This window comes from Drosophila grimshawi, unplaced genomic scaffold, assembly GCF_018153295.1.
Source record: "Drosophila grimshawi isolate 15287-2541.00 unplaced genomic scaffold, ASM1815329v1 contig_1377, whole genome shotgun sequence".
Lineage (NCBI taxonomy): Eukaryota > Metazoa > Arthropoda > Insecta > Diptera > Drosophilidae > Drosophila > Drosophila grimshawi.
This window is the reverse complement of record NW_025062900.1, coordinates 2,271,725-2,289,124: the sequence shown is the minus strand read 5'-3', so window position 1 is coordinate 2,289,124 and position 17,400 is coordinate 2,271,725. Positions and strand designations below refer to the sequence as shown.

General features: G+C 36.3%; 3 protein-coding genes across 5 annotated transcripts; 2 read left to right on the top strand and 1 right to left on the bottom strand.

The window, feature by feature from the left end:
• Window positions 1-408: 408 nt before the first annotated feature.
• On the top strand, window positions 409-2,990 carry LOC6562467 (protein FAM92A). The gene is made up of 5 exons (XM_001989257.2): window positions 409-549; window positions 612-771; window positions 1,498-1,638; window positions 2,047-2,544; window positions 2,611-2,990. Exons 1-5 carry the CDS (start codon window positions 410-412, stop codon window positions 2,893-2,895), a joined length of 1,224 nt encoding a protein of 407 aa, XP_001989293.1. The 5' UTR covers window position 409; the 3' UTR covers window positions 2,896-2,990.
• Window positions 2,991-3,755: 765 nt separating this feature from the next.
• On the bottom strand, window positions 3,756-5,066 carry LOC6562468 (heat shock factor-binding protein 1). Of its 2 annotated transcripts, none has more exons than XM_032736511.1 (2): window positions 4,788-5,066; window positions 3,756-4,706 (listed from the first exon to the last, which is right to left on the bottom strand). In XM_032736511.1, the coding sequence occupies exons 1-2, from the start codon at window positions 4,884-4,886 to the stop codon at window positions 4,545-4,547; spliced, it is 261 nt and encodes an 86-aa protein (XP_032592402.1). In that variant the 5' UTR covers window positions 4,887-5,066; the 3' UTR covers window positions 3,756-4,544. The 2 variants fall into 2 exon arrangements, with proteins under 2 accessions (XP_032592402.1, XP_001989294.1); XM_001989258.3 differs by having other exon boundaries at window positions 4,385-4,688; window positions 4,788-5,030.
• Window positions 5,067-6,048: 982 nt separating this feature from the next.
• LOC6562469 (ATP-binding cassette sub-family G member 4) lies at window positions 6,049-17,321 on the top strand. 2 transcript variants are annotated; one of them, XM_001989259.2, is made up of 8 exons: window positions 6,049-6,155; window positions 7,852-8,494; window positions 13,798-13,915; window positions 13,987-14,322; window positions 14,390-14,628; window positions 15,205-15,351; window positions 15,440-15,949; window positions 16,307-17,320. In XM_001989259.2, exons 2-8 carry the CDS (start codon window positions 7,909-7,911, stop codon window positions 16,906-16,908), a joined length of 2,538 nt encoding a protein of 845 aa, XP_001989295.1. In that variant the 5' UTR covers window positions 6,049-6,155; window positions 7,852-7,908; the 3' UTR covers window positions 16,909-17,320. The 2 variants fall into 2 exon arrangements, with proteins under 2 accessions (XP_001989295.1, XP_032592126.1); XM_032736235.1 differs by having other exon boundaries at window positions 6,051-6,155; window positions 7,823-8,494; window positions 16,307-17,321.
• The last annotated feature ends 79 nt before the right edge of the window (window positions 17,322-17,400 follow it).

The window sequence follows — 17,400 nt, the reverse complement described above, 5'->3', positions numbered from 1 at the left end:
GAAAAGCTTCAGTAGAATCCATTAAAGAAATCATACGCGTGCTGAAAATATATTTGATTTTCAGGCGCTAAATCAAAGCGCCACCTAAGAAAAATAATAACAGTTGCCGTTAGCGCCATCTGTTGGCTGTTATACATCTTTTCATCGCGCATGTGAAACTCAAACTGTTCTCAGGAGCGATTTATGTAGAATAAAGACTTTAAAAGCTTTACAAAATTCCTTGCAATTGTTGTTATTTAAAGATTATTTAAATATAATTTGCAACTTTTTAATAAGAAGTAGATAGTTTACCAAAATGTAAATGTAAAGCAACCTTGCGTTGTCCTAGCAACTGTTTTGTTTTGATTTCTTGTTTGCTTTTGTTTATGAAAAACAAGTCAAAAAATTAAAAGGGCAGGTGGAAATTAAAATGTTTCGACGCGGTAAGTTCTCGTTTCTAACGAGCAAAGATGATCGCATTAAAATCATCAACGAACGCATAAATCTCACCGAGCGACATTTAATGGAAATGTGCTCGGCATTTTCGCTGCTCACACGGAAAATGGCAAAGTAAACAAAAGTAAATTAAAGTTGCCGACAAATTAATAACTTACAATTAAAATCTGTTGAAGATATCGCGATGCACACGATGAGCTGGCCAAGAATGTGAAAAACTATGCGGATGAGGAGGAAATCAATGAGAGTCTCTGCAACGGACTAAAGAGCTTCACGAATGCCTTAACAATAACCGGCGATTATATGGACATAAATGTCCATCGATTTGAGTTAAAGGTGACAGACAAATAGACAGACAGACGCTGGCTACTAAAAGTTGAGCTACAGTTGGGAAAAGACAGTGGGAAATATTTGTGACTGCCTAGAAGAATAATCATCCTCTTAATTTTATGTCGATTTACTGAAATTTTCGACTTTTTGGAAATTATTTCTAAATATTAATGAAAAATATTTGTAACATTTCAAAATACTTGCTCGAAGAATATGGAAATTTTATATATTTTTTAGAAATATTATCTATTATTAAGAAATGCACCTCCAAAAAGTATTATCGCCAACCGTAGTATTTAGAAAAGTATTTTTCGGTTTATGGGGATAGATTTACTAAAATTAAGTTATTATAAGACGAGCCAAGTTGATCGCTCAATTTTAAAGCTCTCTTGCTTTAAATTAGTGTATAGTATTTGCCAGAGCCGAACAGTCGCAAAAAGAAGTGCTCCTCTCAGAAAGATATTAGTCGAGAAATCTGCTGAATACTTCTTTAGCTCTTATTCTGAAGATTTTAGAAGGAAAATCTGCCTGTTCGGCATTTGTCAGGAATCACAGATTAAGCAGCTCATATCTAACGCAGCTAGCAAATATAGAACCAACAAAGATGGACTGATTTATGATGCAGTCCCCCAGTCTAAGGTCAAGCAATTGAGTTGATCTCACAACGGGCAAATCAATCCTACGTTCGACATCTGTAAAAATATGGTCTGTTTCTTTTCTGTCATCCCACAGATTGTCAATGAGTTGGCCCACTTTGAGCAGCTCTGCAAATCCACTCGGGATAATCTGCGCCTGGCTGTCGTCGCACGGGACAAGGAGGTGCTCAGCCAGCGCCAAATGCTCGAACTGAAATCCAAGTTTGCCGCCAATAATGTGAGTCTATACTTATCTATATATTATGTTATAATAACTGATAAAATGACCCGATTGAGAATTTGTCTTGTAAAGTTATAAATTTAGTTTCTAACGTTAATCCAAAGTAAAATTTCGATTCTTGGGAGACTTTATTTCTAATGAGAAACATAGTATAATACAGACATCATATCTAGTTTTTACAAATATTATTTAATCCCAGGGAAAGCTAAGAAAGCTTCTCTACTATGCAACAACTGTTATTATAATGTATACTAGTATCCAGTAATTTATTGTTGTTAATAATCTTATAGCTAACCCATTTTCAAATTTTGAACTTTATTTTAAGTATTTTTTGAATTACTATAATTTTTACTGCAGCTATATATATATATGAACTATATCTAAGCTTAGCTACCAATTCTCTAGAGCGCCGCAGACTCGGAGCTGTTCAAGACGAAGATGGAGGTGCAACGAGCCAACAAGGAAATCGATGAGATTATTAGCAATTTTGAGCAGCGAAAATTGCGCGATGTGAAACAAGTTTTGAGTGATTTCATATTGATTGCCATGAAGCAACATACAAAGGCGTTGGAGGTGCTCAGTGCCAGCTATTATGATGTGTGCAACATTGATGAACGCGATGATTTTCTGCAGTTCCAGAAGCTAATGAAAACCAAAGAAGAACCCACCAACAAGACCGCCCTGAAGAAGGGTCTGCGCTCGCAGTCCATGGACAGCTTGGAGCGGGATCATCATTTGAGTCCGCTGAAGCGACAACAAAAGTTGTCCAGGAGCAGCAAGAATCTAAGTGGAGCAGGCATTGGACGTGCCCACAAAGCGGAGCCGAGCGAAGCTGTTGATGACGACAGCGACGTGGATGAAGAGGAGGAGGAGGACGACGATGAGGAGGAGGACGAGGATGGAGTATACTAATCTAAACTCTCCAATTTTAGGCAGTTATTTGTGCAACATTTCTCTCTCCATTTTTAGGAGAGCGAGCCGAGTGCCGAGGAGGATGAGGGGGATGGCACGGGCAGTGCCTCCGATGATGAAGCTGAACGCGTGGCGACAAAAGCGTTGCCAACGCGTGACAATGTTTTCGGCGCCAAGACGCGCAACAATAAGGACCTGCAGCAGCAACAAGAAGCTGTAGCTGTTGCCACCACATCAGGCATGCCGCACAAGGCGGTGCGGCAGAGTGTTAAACATCCGTTTAAGGCTGTGGCAGCAACGCATGTAAGGTTGCAAAAGCAATTCCATGTGCCACAAAACTAGAAAACTAGCAAACTCGCAACTCATACTTTGCATATCTGGCATATCCAATCAGTAACTAATCAAAATGCACGCCTCATTTTATTTACCCCAAATAAACAAACCAAATAATCATAATCAAACACAATTTTTGTCTGCATAACAACAACTAATCAGGTGGCATAAATATCCTTCCTACCCCGCCCCCCACTACCCTTCCCCCATCCGTTGCAGGTAACTTTGAGGCGGCGACGCAGGGAACGCGACGCTGGCTTGGCAACTGGGAGTCGCCACCGCCTGGTTACCGTTGTTGAATCGAAGCGTTCCTAAAAAGAAAACCACCCCATACAGTTTGACAAGCTGTGACTCACAAAATATAAACAAGAGTTTATATTCAATTATTTACTAGAATGTTGAAATTGATATGCCTGCAAATATTTCTGGTCCCACTTATAATGGTTATGATTTTAATAAACTGTATAAATAATAAACATCTACCATGTTTATGATTTTAATAAGCAATATATAAATAAGAATTTTATAATTTATGGGTTTTGTCGAAAACATGCATTAATAAATAAAATTGTTGTCAACAAAAGGGATGTCATTTAAAATGATTAAATATACCCTTTGAATAACTGATGATGATTTTTCCATGCACTTGGTATCTCAATCTAAATATTTAATATTTTTATTAAATTAATTAATAATAGGTATAAAACACCCATAAAATGTTTCGAAAAATTAAAAATACAAATTAACAAATAGAACAGCTCGGAAAACAAAGTAATTTACAATTTATGGCTTTTAAAACGATTATTCTAATATCTCAAATACTATATTCTTTGAACGTTCGGTAAAGTTTTGAATAACTGACGATTTTTTTTTTTTTGCGTTCAAAAATCAATATCTTCTATATTTACTGCCATTAATAATTGGACTAGAATATCCATAAATTATTTCGAAAATATTACTCTCAAAAATGTTTAAAACATGAATCAATAAATGTAACTGTTTAAAAAAATGTCATTTTACATTTAAGGCATTAAAAATTAATTACTTCAATATGTGGAAAAAATCAAATTTGTAAAAATTGAGTCCGTAATTAGACCTCAAATATCAAACCAGAGATCTATACTTCCGTAGTTTTAGAGCCATTATGTAGGTGCCCAAATCTGAACTACACTTAAAAATTTCGTTATATGGTTTTTTTTGTGTACAATTCTCGATCTTTAATTATAATAAAAACTTATGGGCAAAAATACCAAATTTTGGTGCCGTTTTTTGCTCCAGGAAAACAATGATTGTTGCAAAATTCACTTAAATTAATGGTTTTTCTTTTAGTTGTTGACAAACTTAAAACTATGCAAAAATAGGTGAGCAAAATGGTGGCTTTTGTGTGTGTGTGTGTGAATTGTGTGTACAGTTTAAGAGCAATTGCAAGGTGAATGAAACATGAATGAAATTGGAATTGTATTTTTTATAGTTTTCTAGTTAAGTGAGTTTTTTTCGATGTATATGCATGCGTGTGTGTGAGTTGCTGATGCCTTTTTTTCATTTTCATTCTGATAAGGGGCGTGGCACTTGCACTAATTGATATTTTTAAATGTCCCCCCGCGCTTCACTTTGGCGTTTTCTACATCTCTCAGAGACAGTTGGAGAGCCATTGAATTTTATTTTTCTGGACCTGGTCCCTCGACGCCCGCCTGATTCATTAGATCGGCGATACTTTTTTCCAGATCATCGATACGATTGCCCATGTCATCGATGCGTGTGATTATCTGATCGGACATCGTTTGGAATTTATCCTGAACGTTCTGCAAGAGATTTTGCACCTAAGATTTTTTGTTGGTTTTGTATTTGTTGTTGCATAGTTTATTTTTGTAATTGTGTCGTTTGGCCAAAAAATTACTCACGTAAATTGTTAGCTCTTGCATATTCTTGGGATCCGCATTGCTGTTCAACGAATAGTTCTGATCCAGATCGCTGTCCATTTCGTTTCGCAAATCAGTCATCTTCGTTTGTGTTTTTTATTTTTGCTTGGTATAAAAAATACAAAAGTTTCAAGCGTATCTCTTATCTGTTGCCCTTTTCTCTTCCTTTTTCTTTTGCTTGTGTTTGCGTCGGCGGCCGCTTCTCGATAGAAAAAATGTAGCAAATTGACACAGAGCACAGCTGTGGGCCGATTAAAATTCTAACTAAACGATATATTGACTATAATATCGATGTGCCTGTGCTGCTGTTAAAGTCAAATCACTTTTCTATCAAACAACTTGCATTATTTAATATTGTAATCACTCCAAAGACTTAAATAAAATTATTATCAAGCTTTGCAACAATTATTTGGTAATATTTGCAGTGAATTCATATCGTTTGCGATATTAGCACTCATCCTAGTGTAGGCTGTTAAGTTTACATACGCATCGAACTGTTAAATGAGTGTGACCACCCCAGATCAAAGAATTTTAAGAACAGCTGCAGTATTTCGATAGCTGACGTTATATCGATAACATAATATTAAATTCGGCGCCAATTAGTTTATTATTTTGAGCAAATAATATAATAAAAACGAAGTTAAATTAATAAAACTTAAATTTACGTACATAATATATTCAAAATTTTAGCAAATGTATTCTAAAGTTTATTTGAATTGCCTTGTATTTATTCAGCAAACAGCTGATAGTATTTATGTTTTTAAGACGACAAAGACAGCCTTTCTCTGTCTTTCTCACTCTCGCTCTATCTCTCTCTCTCTTTATAACTCTTCAATGGCAACTGGTTAAGCTAGTTTTGCGTTCTTTGTTTTGCTGCAATTCGGACTGGGACAAAGGAGAAAAGTGTGACACAAAGAAAAACAAAATCGGTCCAAACTTCGAACTACAAAAAAAAATATGCGTCGTAAGAACAACAACAGCATAATATGCACTGAGTGCAGGCAGAAAAACATACCCCCTGCAAAAGCGGCAGAGGGCATAGTAATTTTATAAATAAACGCAGTGGCGTTGTTTGCCTTCCACTGCGAGGGGTCTCAGTCAACTGATAAGCGCACGGAGTGCGCCTCTGCTAAACAACAGAGAGAACGAGCGCGAGAGAGATAAAGAGCGCGAGAGTGTGTAAATGAGCACGAGAGATAATGGGCAAAAAAAGTAGAATATAATTTTGAGTTTTTTCGTATTTGAAAACAGTCTGTGCCTTGTCAATGGTCGTTGAGGATCGTTCGTCGCCATTTCAACAGCCAAACGAATATAGACAATAAAAAAGGCGATTGAACCACTGAAATTCGAGTAATAAAAAATAATTTAAATAATTATTCAAATTGTAATTTAAGTGTGCGGGTGTAAGTGACCCCGTTTCTTTTTCCCTGTGTGTGTGTGTGTGAGTGTGTGTGGAGCATGTTTTTTTTTCGTATGTGTATGTGTCTGTATTAGTTTCATATCAGCAGCGATTGTGTTACAACAACAACAATAACAACAGTGCTAACAGCGCCTGTCTAATCACCAACTTTTGACCAATAATCAATCGAAATGCAGTATTTGTGGTTTACATCACTGCGACAATCGCGATAAGCCACAAAATATTTGTAGCATTTCTAATAAGATCCACTGTGCGAATGTGTGCTCACGCACAACAGATAGACAACAATATGCGTATGTGTGTGTGATAATCAGCTGGTGCGAAGAAAAGAATTCCCTGCGAAAATGTGTGCGAAACTTAACCAAAAAAATACAGAAATTTAATTCAAAGATATAACAATTAAAATGAATTAAAACGGCTACAAAAAAAGCGGTTTACAGAACAAAAGCAAATCAAGTAATAAAATATACACATGCATACAAAAATGTGTGTCAGTGTGTGTGTGAAGAAGATGAGCAACACACAAAGGCAAGTTGCAATAAAAGAGAATATGAGTGTGTGTGTAAATAAATATTAATTTGCCTGCCTGAATTGCATATGCAAAACGGTTTGCGTGTGTTTGTTTATAAAGAGCGTCAGGTTGAAAGAGATTCCAGATTGTATTTAACAGAGCTGTTGTTGACAATTACAGGACTGTTGTAGCTGTAATGAAGAGAGTCTAGTTTTAACAGAGCTGGCAGTAAGTGTTTACAGTGGCAGGATCGCTGTAACAGCTTTTGAAAATGTTTACAAATTAAGAGCTTTTGTTGAATTGCTTAACAAAAGAGTTCACGTAATTGTGCAACACGTGTGGCGCAATAATAATAATAACAAAAACAAAAAAAAACAGCAGCTGCTGCCAATACCAATAAAATCGAAAATAATAAAAACGGTGTTTGCTCTTTCTCTCTTGTGCTATTTGTGGGGCAAGTTCTGATTAGCAACAGTGCCAGAAAACTTTAACATTAGCTGCAATCGCCTCCTGCTCTCTCTCTGTCTCTCTCTCTTTTGTCCATGCCAATCAGCACGCTAAGAAGCTAATGAACTCTCACATACACCCACACATTCACACCCACACACATACACGCGGCTTTTAAGAGGCTCGCGCTCATTTCGTTTTCTTCATATCCGAAATCGAAAAGAAGAAGCAGGCATAAAAACAAATAAGCTTAACAAGCTTGCATATACAGTGGTCGCTCGCTATTGCAAATTCCGTAAATACCTATACATTTATAATAATTGTGTGTCGTTTTTGTTTGCTTCTAATCAAAATCAAATTAAATTAAAACAAAAAAAAAAATTGTTTAAATTAGTAATTTCTAAAAGTGGTGCATGGTAAGCACGCACTGTGTGAGCAATTTTTTTTTCGCGCGAATATAATTTATTCAAAATTGTGTTCACCATGCCGTGCCTTTAACAGTCACAGAGAGCGGCAGAGAGAGAGAGAGAGAGAGAGAGAGAGAGAGAGAGAGAGATGTAGAGTAACAGCGTGTTTTCAATACTATAATAATATTAAACAATTTTGTGGTGCTAAAAAGTGTTATTTTAAATAAATTAGCTAACTGTACTTGATGATCAAACGCACAGGTTTTTAAAACAACAACAATAACAGCAATAAAACAATTTAGAGAGAATTTTAACAAAATGTCCAGTTGGAGCTTGGCCAGCGGCATTTCGCCCACTGTTACGGGCGGTGACGTCATCCGGCTAAATAATCTCAAAGCCGGCTCCGACACAAATATTGCAACAGCGACTGACAAACAGCTGAGGGCCAAAGCAACAGCAGCAGCAACAACAATAACACTAACAGCCCGTCCAACAACACCTGTGCCTGCAAAGAAATTTACACCAAAGCGACACCAGCCACATTTGACCCTGCAGATCCATCAACCACCGACAACAATAGGCAAAACTTACAATGCGCCCCTCGCTGAGTCCGAGGAGAATATTGCGCTTTCCTCCAGCTCCTCCATTTATGACACACCCTTGAGCACGGGATTAACAGCGACTGCCTCACCAGAGAGCTTTGGCCCCACGGCCAAAAGTCAGAACAGCTACGAGTGCCTTAGTGGGCACAGTGGGACAAGTGCGCACAGTGGGGCAAGTGCGCACAGTGGAAGCAGCACCTCTGACTCCATATTCCCACACGAGCAGAACAAAACGATCAAGAAAATTGATATACAATTCGATAATGTGCGCTATAGCTCCAAATTTGGTTTCTTCAAGTCGGGTAAGTTTGTTTATATATAGTTCTTTATTTGAGGGAAAACATTCTCTATAAATATATATATAGACAGTTTTAAAAGAATTCCAGGAGCAATATTAACTTTTGTTTATACGAAGAATACTAAACAATAAATTATAAATCTACATTTGAAAATATTGCAAAACTAATCCCCCTCTACGTTTCAACCAAAAAAATGAAGGTGTAACAACGACAAGTTTTTCCAGTCAATCACCTTATCAAAGCGGGAAATATTAATTAAGTTTTACGAAACTTCGTGTGTATCTGTAATGCGTTGTGATATGATTATGTGAGGCGTATTTTATAAGCCACAAAACCTATATGGTACTCAATGTATTCCATATATCTGTAATCGGTTGCGATATTATTATCATATATTTTATAATACTAGAAACATAAAAAGGTCTCTATTTAACTGGTTGCTAGTTGAAGTTTTAACCTGAACCAATGAATATGGATAAAACTTCATATTTCTTGCGACAAATGCAAGCAGTTGTTTTTAGTTTCGGCTTTGTGAAACTGCGCTTAAGATATTTAATATATTTAACTCCTGTTCATTGGTTAGTGACTTTTCCCCCGAGGAATTATTTTCGAATTATATTCGAGTCCATAAAAAGTAAAAAACTTAGCACTTAACCTGGAGCCAACAAAAGCATATTTAAAATATTTTACAGCTGGGTTCAGATTATCTCCTAATTGAGTTCATTCAACTAAAACATTCTAACTGTTTTAAGCACATTATATTTGTTTTTAATAAGTTGCGCTCTTATGCTATGAGCATTTATATCAGCTATACGCAACTAAACCTATCCCTCTATTTTGTATATGTTCATTGTTATTGTTACTATGGTTCTTCATTATCATTTTAAACTCCACATATCAGTCACGCTTCAATGCGTGTTCCGATAAAAAAAAGAAGAAAAATACCAATAGCAAACGCGTCGGCTCATTTGCCTACTAAATATGCACAAATTAGTGGAGAAGCTCTAAATAGAGTTGGCTAAAAATATATACATATATATGGATATATAAATAAATGTAAATTTGCATGTTCATTTGAATTCGAATTAGATCTGTAGCTACATACGAGAACGATTAAAAGAATAATAAAAATAAAATATAGTTTGCCCTCATATAACTGTGATTTCTAAACTGTTTCTAATAGTTCAAAGCTCTTGCCCTAAATGTAAATAATTTATATATTATATTAAATCATAATCTAGCAATAATGATATCAAATTATTCTTTCGACCTTGAACCCACCAAATAACTTCTTTGTTGTCATTTATTTTTCCCATTGCTTTGATTAGTGCAATCAGTATCTCAATATTTATATATATTTCGTATTTGTATTATAACTTAATGGATTATCATATAACTGGCGTATAATATTAGTTTGTTTGTTCTTGTCTCGGATTCAAAGTTCCCAATGAAAATGATATACGCATTTTTGCTACATATTTCTTATAATCAAATGAAAATTAAACTGAGACAGAAACAGAAACACTTAAAGCTGATAATAATGAGTAATGGGCAAAAGACGATTAAGCTGAACAGTAAGGAAACTAATATTATTGACAAGTTGCTAATTGAATTAATCAAAACTGTACTCAAGTTTTAATTTTATTGACAAGCTGCAAATTGAATGAATCAAAACTATATTCGAGGGCTTGGGTCAAGCATCAAAGTGCACGTCGATATTTTTAGTACCAATTGAAAATGTAAAATATATATAGTTATATATAGAATATATATTCGATATACAAGTTACATGATCAGTTTGTTACGACTGTCACTTAGGTTGACAATTTAATGGATTTTTTTTTGTTTTTTTTATGGGTTTTCGCGGAAGTAATTTTAATATTTGCATAACCACTGAGGTGTGAAAGATGTGAGTGTGTCTTTAATACAACAGGAAAGAAGCGCTTACCTGGGCACTCATCAGATAATATTCCCTTGCAGAACCGAGTCTTTCAACTCACAGCTAAATTCCATCGGAAGTAAACAATACCCTGACATAATAATGCAAAGCAACAATCATTTTTTAAGAGAATTGACAACTTTTTAAGTAAAAAACTAACAATCGAAATCCGTATACACATACTTTGTTGTTGTTGTATTATTCAGTATTGTATTATATGTTCATTCCAAACAAAAGTCTTGGTTTGCTTTTCCACATTTTATTGTTTGAGTTCTTCGAAATTTGAGTATGGGTAAACAACTGAAAACTGGCATAAATAGCGCAGCACTTTAATTTATTTATTTATTGTCGATATGTATATAAAAATACACTCCAATATTAATGCTTTTTAAGTTTTAATTGAAAAATGAAGATCAAATTTTATACAATTGTTGAGTGCAAAAAATTGGTTCAACATTTGTTGTATGGATTGGAAAAACAAACAAAGAAAGAAGACCACAATCAAAGCATAAATAAAAGAGTCTTTGTTTGTTTGTTTAAAAGGAAAAAGGAAATGCAATAAATCGAAATAATTTGATGAATAAACATGTTGCTATAATGCCTTCAAAAATCTGTAAATGCAAAAAGTCGACATACAATTATAATACCCCTGGCAAGGGTACCGATAAGATTGCCGAGTTACAACAGTTGCACCCCTTAGAAATGTGTATTCATATGTTTATAGGCATGTGAGCACTTGTTCTAAATATTTCCTTCTTTTTTATCAAGGGACCTTCAACACACAAACACAATAAAAATAATAAACAATACATATAAATGCACATTTCTTGCCCTAATTACCCATTTCGGTGTTATCTGGGGACCACATGTTTGATGAGGTAACCACTGTGTCAAACTATGTTTGATATTAAAAACAAAAAAAAGATAGTGCTCTTTAATGGCAATGATAATTAGGCGCTGTGTATTAATTGATGTTTTGATCAGTCAACGATTAGAGATACTGCCAATTGCCCCATGACTCAGACTGAGTCATCAAGGCTGCAGTTTATGTTCCTCTGCAATTGAACATGTGCCAAAGTCAGAGTTGACTGTGAATCATTATGTCTGCGATTGGCCATAAGGTGCGTAAAAAAAATGAAACTTATCTATTCGCTTATCTAAACACTTTTTTTATAAAGCGTCTGGCAGCTACAAACGATTACCATTGAAAATGTGTCCAAATGAACGACAACAACTACAAATTCATATGTTATGTGTAACAAACACTGATAGAAAATCCACAATATATTAATATGCATTTATTCCACACTACAATTATAAAGCACAACAATTGTTGGCTTGGCAACAAATCCTAAAAAAAAAAATAGATATATTAAGAAAAGGTCGCAAACGTTTTAATTAATATCACTTAAGATCCATTAAATATTATGCATGTTCTCTCATTCATTTGTGTGTTTTGCTATTGCTATTGTTGTTATTATTGTTATTATTATTATTGTTGTCGTTTCATCTTGAGTGTGTTTTCCTGTGTGTGTTTTCTTTCTAATTTTTTATTCGATCTTCCTCGTCTTTCCCAGTTATCAGCAGTATCATTAATAGCTTCAACTGTGGCCTTTTCACATGAGTCACGACATCTATGCTTCCTTACTTTTATAATCATAAACTGGGACAGTTTATGCGTGTCATAAGATCAAAGCAATTATATTCATTTAAACAAAACAAAAATAAACTGATCCCAATTTTTAAAAATGTCCGATTAAATTAATCCATTACAACAATTAGTGTTTTTGAATAGAGCTTTTGTGGTAAGCTTGATGCGACAAAAATGACAAAAGTCGACTACTCGTTGAACTCTGGCCATGATTTTATATATTATGTAAAGTATTGAAGATCGTTTGCTTAAGTTGTTTTTAAGTTGTTTAGTAATAGCAAATATACAGTTTGCATCTCTACAAATAGTTCTTACTACCCGGAACGCATTTAGAATGGGGAAATGGGGATTTTGAAGTTGTGCAAAAGTAGATAGAAGAGAGCAACTCTGATCCCATAAATATATATATTCTTGATCAACAGCAACAGACAAGTCAATTTAGACTATTAGATCTAGAAACATAACTTATCAAGTTAATTTATCTTACGAATATCGATACAAATCGATTTCCGATGACAGTAAAAGACTCGATTGTAAAGATAAAGCTTTTCAATTGAGAGTACATTTATTTTTAAGAAATATATCTATTTTCAAGGGTGTTTTTATATGTATAAACGAACGAGCTTATATATTTAACAGCTGACTGCACTCCAACTTGTTTATGAAGGGTATAATAAAGTGTCGTAACCTAATAATACCAAAGCAGGCAGAAGAGATAAGCAGCTGTAAGTGAATTGGCCTGACTAAATGCATGACTGGGATCAGCATTCGATTATGACCATATATTATAGTCGTAGTCATAGTCGATTAAAAACTGATCGACTTCTATATGGTCTGCACGATTTGTTGTTTGTGCAGTTGCAATGTCAAGCACAAGGCCATGTCAACGGCTCTGTTGGCCAAGTGGTCGTGATCGGTGCAATAAACAGATTAGCCGATATGGTCTTTTCTGTTTGCTCAACATCTGGCAGCAAGAATATATATATATATATATAGAGTCGCGTCATGCACCTGTGCTCGTAAAACGGGAGCAAGCGATAAGATTTGGCGCGAATCCCGCGATAAGTTCGTCCCGTCTTGGCCAAATGCCTGGCCAAGCTAATCGATAGATTATCGACCACTCACGCTTTCTCTCTCTCTCTGTCTCCCTTCAGCTACGATGTATTAAGACCATAAAATCGTAACTGTAACCTCCAAAATGCCACAAAAGTCCAGTGTGTGTTTTATGGCATTATCATTGCAGCCCGGCGATTAAGGCGATCAATCGCTAATGGCAAACATTAATTGGTCTGTCCTTATCAGCTTGGCAACTATATGTTGCCGATATTGTAAATATAGCATGCTTGTTATTAGTTCCTATCAGATATATTTTAGATAGGATTTTGTACATAAGATCAACGTTCTCAATATAAATGCTATATAAAAAGCAGATACGATTTGTATATGAACTGAGGCGTCACTTAAACAAATATCTTAGATAACCTATAAATTGATTTCTACGATTAATAATAATCGGATTGTGTGTTTAAACTTCCTAAGTGCTGCTTGATTTCTGAAGAGTTACGATAAGAATTTGAAATGATACTTTGCACGAACTTAAATACTAGTTTCCTCGAAAACTTACTGGTTATTGATAATTTTATATTATTTTGTTTAATTATATATATATTTTTAAATTGATATTTAATTGATTGCTCAAACCAATTATTTTTGCAGAAAACAAAGACATTTTACTGAGTCTAACTGGGCACTTTCGATCCGGCGAGCTGAATGTCATCGCTGGACCCTCCGGTGCCGGCAAGAGCACGCTGCTCAACATACTCTCCGGCTATACGTAATGTAACCCCGCACCTTGAACCGTTTCCCATTGTATACTAATCTTGAGACACTTGCGCACATTTTTAGATCCTTTGGCTACACGGGTGAAATACGGGTCAATGGCAAGCCGCGTGATCTGAAGGCCTTCAAGCCAAATGTGGCGTTCATAACGCAGGACACAACGCTGCAGCCGTTCCTCAGCGTCAAAGAGGCGATGCATTTTGCGGCCAATCTTAAAATTGGCACACATATGTCAACGGAGGCGAAGCGGGAACGAGTCCTCAGCATCCTAGTTGCGATTGGCATGTACGAGACTCGGAATACGCTCACCGGCAATCTGAGCGGTGGTCAGCGCAAACGGTTGGCCATCGCCCTCGAGCTAGTCAACAATCCGCCAGTGCTCGTCCTGGATGAGCCCACATCGTAGGTCCAAAATCCGTTTCAACTCTTGTCCAGCTTAACTAATGTTTCCCTCTTTATGCTCCATTAGCGGCCTGGATAGCTCCACTTGCAATCAGCTGATAACGCTGCTCAAGAAACTGGCCATGGAGGGTCGCAATGTGATCTGCACAATTCATCAGCCCAGCGCATTGACCTTCTCCATGTTCGATCATCTGTATGCCATTGCCGAGGGACAGTGTATTTATGCCGGCGGCACTCAGAATCTGGTGCCCTTCTTGAGCGGCGTCAATTTGAACTGTCCCGAATCCTACAATCCAGCAGACTATTGTAAGTGCAATTTTTGTGAGAGGAGTTTGCAATTACATTCAGGACCTGAATTGACCTGAAATTTACAAATTAGCCATGCTCTAGGTGCCGAGGTAAACTCGGCTTATTATTCAGAAAGTATATTTCAAAGAACCCGGGTTTTTTCTTAATTTTTCTAAAATTTAGCAAAAGTATCTCTAATTCCCTTTTTTCCCCCTTTTATGTACAATGAACTACTCTAAAATTAGCTTTTTTGTTGCGTCTATTATTAATATATTTTAGTGCTTTAAATTCATATAATTTATTTTGTAAAACTAAAAATCTTCCCACTGAATTTCTGAATTTTAGAAAAGAAGAATCAGGATTCGCATTTCTCTTTTAGGAATTCATCTTTTAATATTAGAATTTTTGGAATTTTCGAATTTTAGGGCAAGTATTTCTAATTTTTAGAAATTTGATTTCGTATATTCCGAATTTTTTCCTAGAAACAAGAACAAATTTCTTGTTTGCAGGGCGATTTTCATTTTAGGGAATTTTTTGCTAAAATTCAGGTCAATTTTATAGAAGACATTGTAATATAATTTGTGCGTTTTACAGTAATGGAAATAGCAACACATGACTATGATACGGAGGAGGAGCGACAGGTGGACAAGCTGATAGCACTGATGGACAATGGACGCAATGATGATTATAGGTACAGTAAAACGGCGCGAGTCGTGCAATTGGCGGCCATCAAGAAAGTGGGTAAGTTCTAACTTTATAGCTAATAAAGTTCTTTCGACTGTGAACTTTCATCTCTAATGTCAAGAACCTTCTCAATATTCGCTTGCAGAGCAAATGATGGCCTCGGGTAAGATTACACCCGTAACACCACCTGTGATGTCAACTGGCAACCGGCAATCCTTCAACTTTAAACCGATGACACCGATAAATGAGCTCTCGTCTCACATCTGGGGTAGCCAAATGGGTTGCGATGAGATTAGTGGCACCAATGCGGATGCCAATTGTTGTAAGCCAACCAAAAAGACGAAGAACAAGTCCAAGCTGACCATGTCAATGCCAAATCTAGATCCGGCACACCTCTGCAAGCGTGAGAATATCTATGCGACGCCCTTCTATCAACAGCTGAGCATCCTGCTGCTGCGCACCTTTCTGCTCATCTGGCGCGACAGTTCGTTGACAACGATGCGCTTTGGCATCCACCTGGCCGTTGGCATCCTTATCGGCATCCTCTTCTATGGCATTGGCAATGATGCCAACAATTCGATGAACAACTATCGCTACGTCTTCTACACCATCATGTTTATCATGTATTGCGCTTTCTCCGGCATTGTCGTCAAGTGTAAGTCTGAATACACTCAGCAAAATAATCGAACTGAATTTTAGAAACGCGCCAAGGATAAATCAACTTATTAAGAAGAAAGCATTTTTATAAAAACCAGGCTTTTTCTTTTCTTTCGGAGTACATTTTTCTAAAATGTAGAAGAATTTATCTAATTCCCAGAGAGTTTTTTAATCTGCTGGCTGCTATTATTGTTAATAGACATTATTATAGTATAATATTCTAATATTTAAATATTGATAAATTACTTCTATAAACAAGAGAAACAATCCAGTTTTCAGTTCGATTTTTTTGTATGATTTTAGTTATTTTTTCTGATTTTTTTCAAATCTAATTCGTGTTTGTTTTCATTTGCAGTTCCACTGGATATACCGATTGTTTCGCGTGAGCATTTCAATCGTTGGTATTCACTGCGTGCTTATTATGTGGCCATAACACTGGCCGATCTGCCCATCCAGATAATATGCAGTGCGCTGTTTATTGTGCCCACGTATCTGATGACCCACCAGCCGCTGGAACCGTGGCGCTTTGGCATGTTCTTTCTGATTGTGTTCATGACGGCGCTGGTTGCCCAAAGCATTGGCCTGACTGTGGGCGCAGCGCTCAGTATGCATTTTGGTGCGATATTGGGACCGTTCTTCATCTGCCCGTTCCTGATCTTCAGCGGTTTCTTTCTGCAGGAGCGAGATGCACCCGTCTATTTGCGCTGGTTCTTCGACGTCTCGTTCCTCAAGTACAGCCTGGATGGTGCCATGCTCGCCATATTTGGTTATGGCCGGGCGCGCTTGGACTGCGAGGAGATGTACTGTCATCTGTCGCGTCCGCGATATATACTAAAGCATGTGGATATGTTGAATGCCAATTATCACATGGCTTTCTTTTTCCTGCTCGGCTCGCTGATCCTGCTGCGCATTATTGCCTTCTATATCATGTCCTTTCGACTGAGATTATTCAGATGATGTCACATTCCGTTCATCGAATCGATCGAGTTTTGTTTTTATACATATATATGATTTCTTGTAGCATTTAATCCGAGAGAACCATGTGCCAAAGAAATGAACAGCGTTTTAGCATAAGAAGAAATCGTGATATACAATACAATACTTATCTAATTTATACCCGACCCCTTGACACCCCTTGACACAACTCCTTAGCTGTTTGCATACACACATCTAGCATAACTTTCCATATTGTTTTTTTAATCGTATGAATGTCACCCCCACCCTACACCCGCCACCCTCCACCCACAGTCCCTCACCCGTTCCGAAGTCATCAAAAACTATTGTTTAGTTTTAAGCCCTTGTACATATTTTATTAAGCTCAACATATTTGGGATGAACATATTTTTAAAAAATATTAAATATTTTGTAATTATCGACTGTCTTTTATAATTATGTTGTGAAAGTATATATACATAGTAAGTATATATTTTGATGAAATTTGTAATATTT

Coding starts and splice junctions, on each gene's coding strand:
- LOC6562467 (XM_001989257.2), top strand. CDS start 410: ATGTTTCGACGCGGTAAGTTCTCGTTTCTAACGAGCAAAGATGATCGC. Junction 772..1,497: donor TCCATCGATTTGAGTTAAAG/GTGACAGACAAA, acceptor GTCATCCCACAG/ATTGTCAATGAGTTGGCCCA. Junction 1,639..2,046: donor CCAAGTTTGCCGCCAATAAT/GTGAGTCTATAC, acceptor CCAATTCTCTAG/AGCGCCGCAGACTCGGAGCT.
- LOC6562468 (XM_032736511.1), bottom strand. CDS start 4,886: ATGACTGATTTGCGAAACGAAATGGACAGCGATCTGGATCAGAACTAT. Junction 4,707..4,787: donor TGCAAGAGCTAACAATTTAC/GTGAGTAATTTT, acceptor AAAAAATCTTAG/GTGCAAAATCTCTTGCAGAA.
- LOC6562469 (XM_032736235.1), top strand. CDS start 7,909: ATGTCCAGTTGGAGCTTGGCCAGCGGCATTTCGCCCACTGTTACGGGC. Junction 14,629..15,204: donor CTACAATCCAGCAGACTATT/GTAAGTGCAATT, acceptor TGCGTTTTACAG/TAATGGAAATAGCAACACAT. Junction 15,950..16,306: donor CTCCGGCATTGTCGTCAAGT/GTAAGTCTGAAT, acceptor TTTCATTTGCAG/TTCCACTGGATATACCGATT.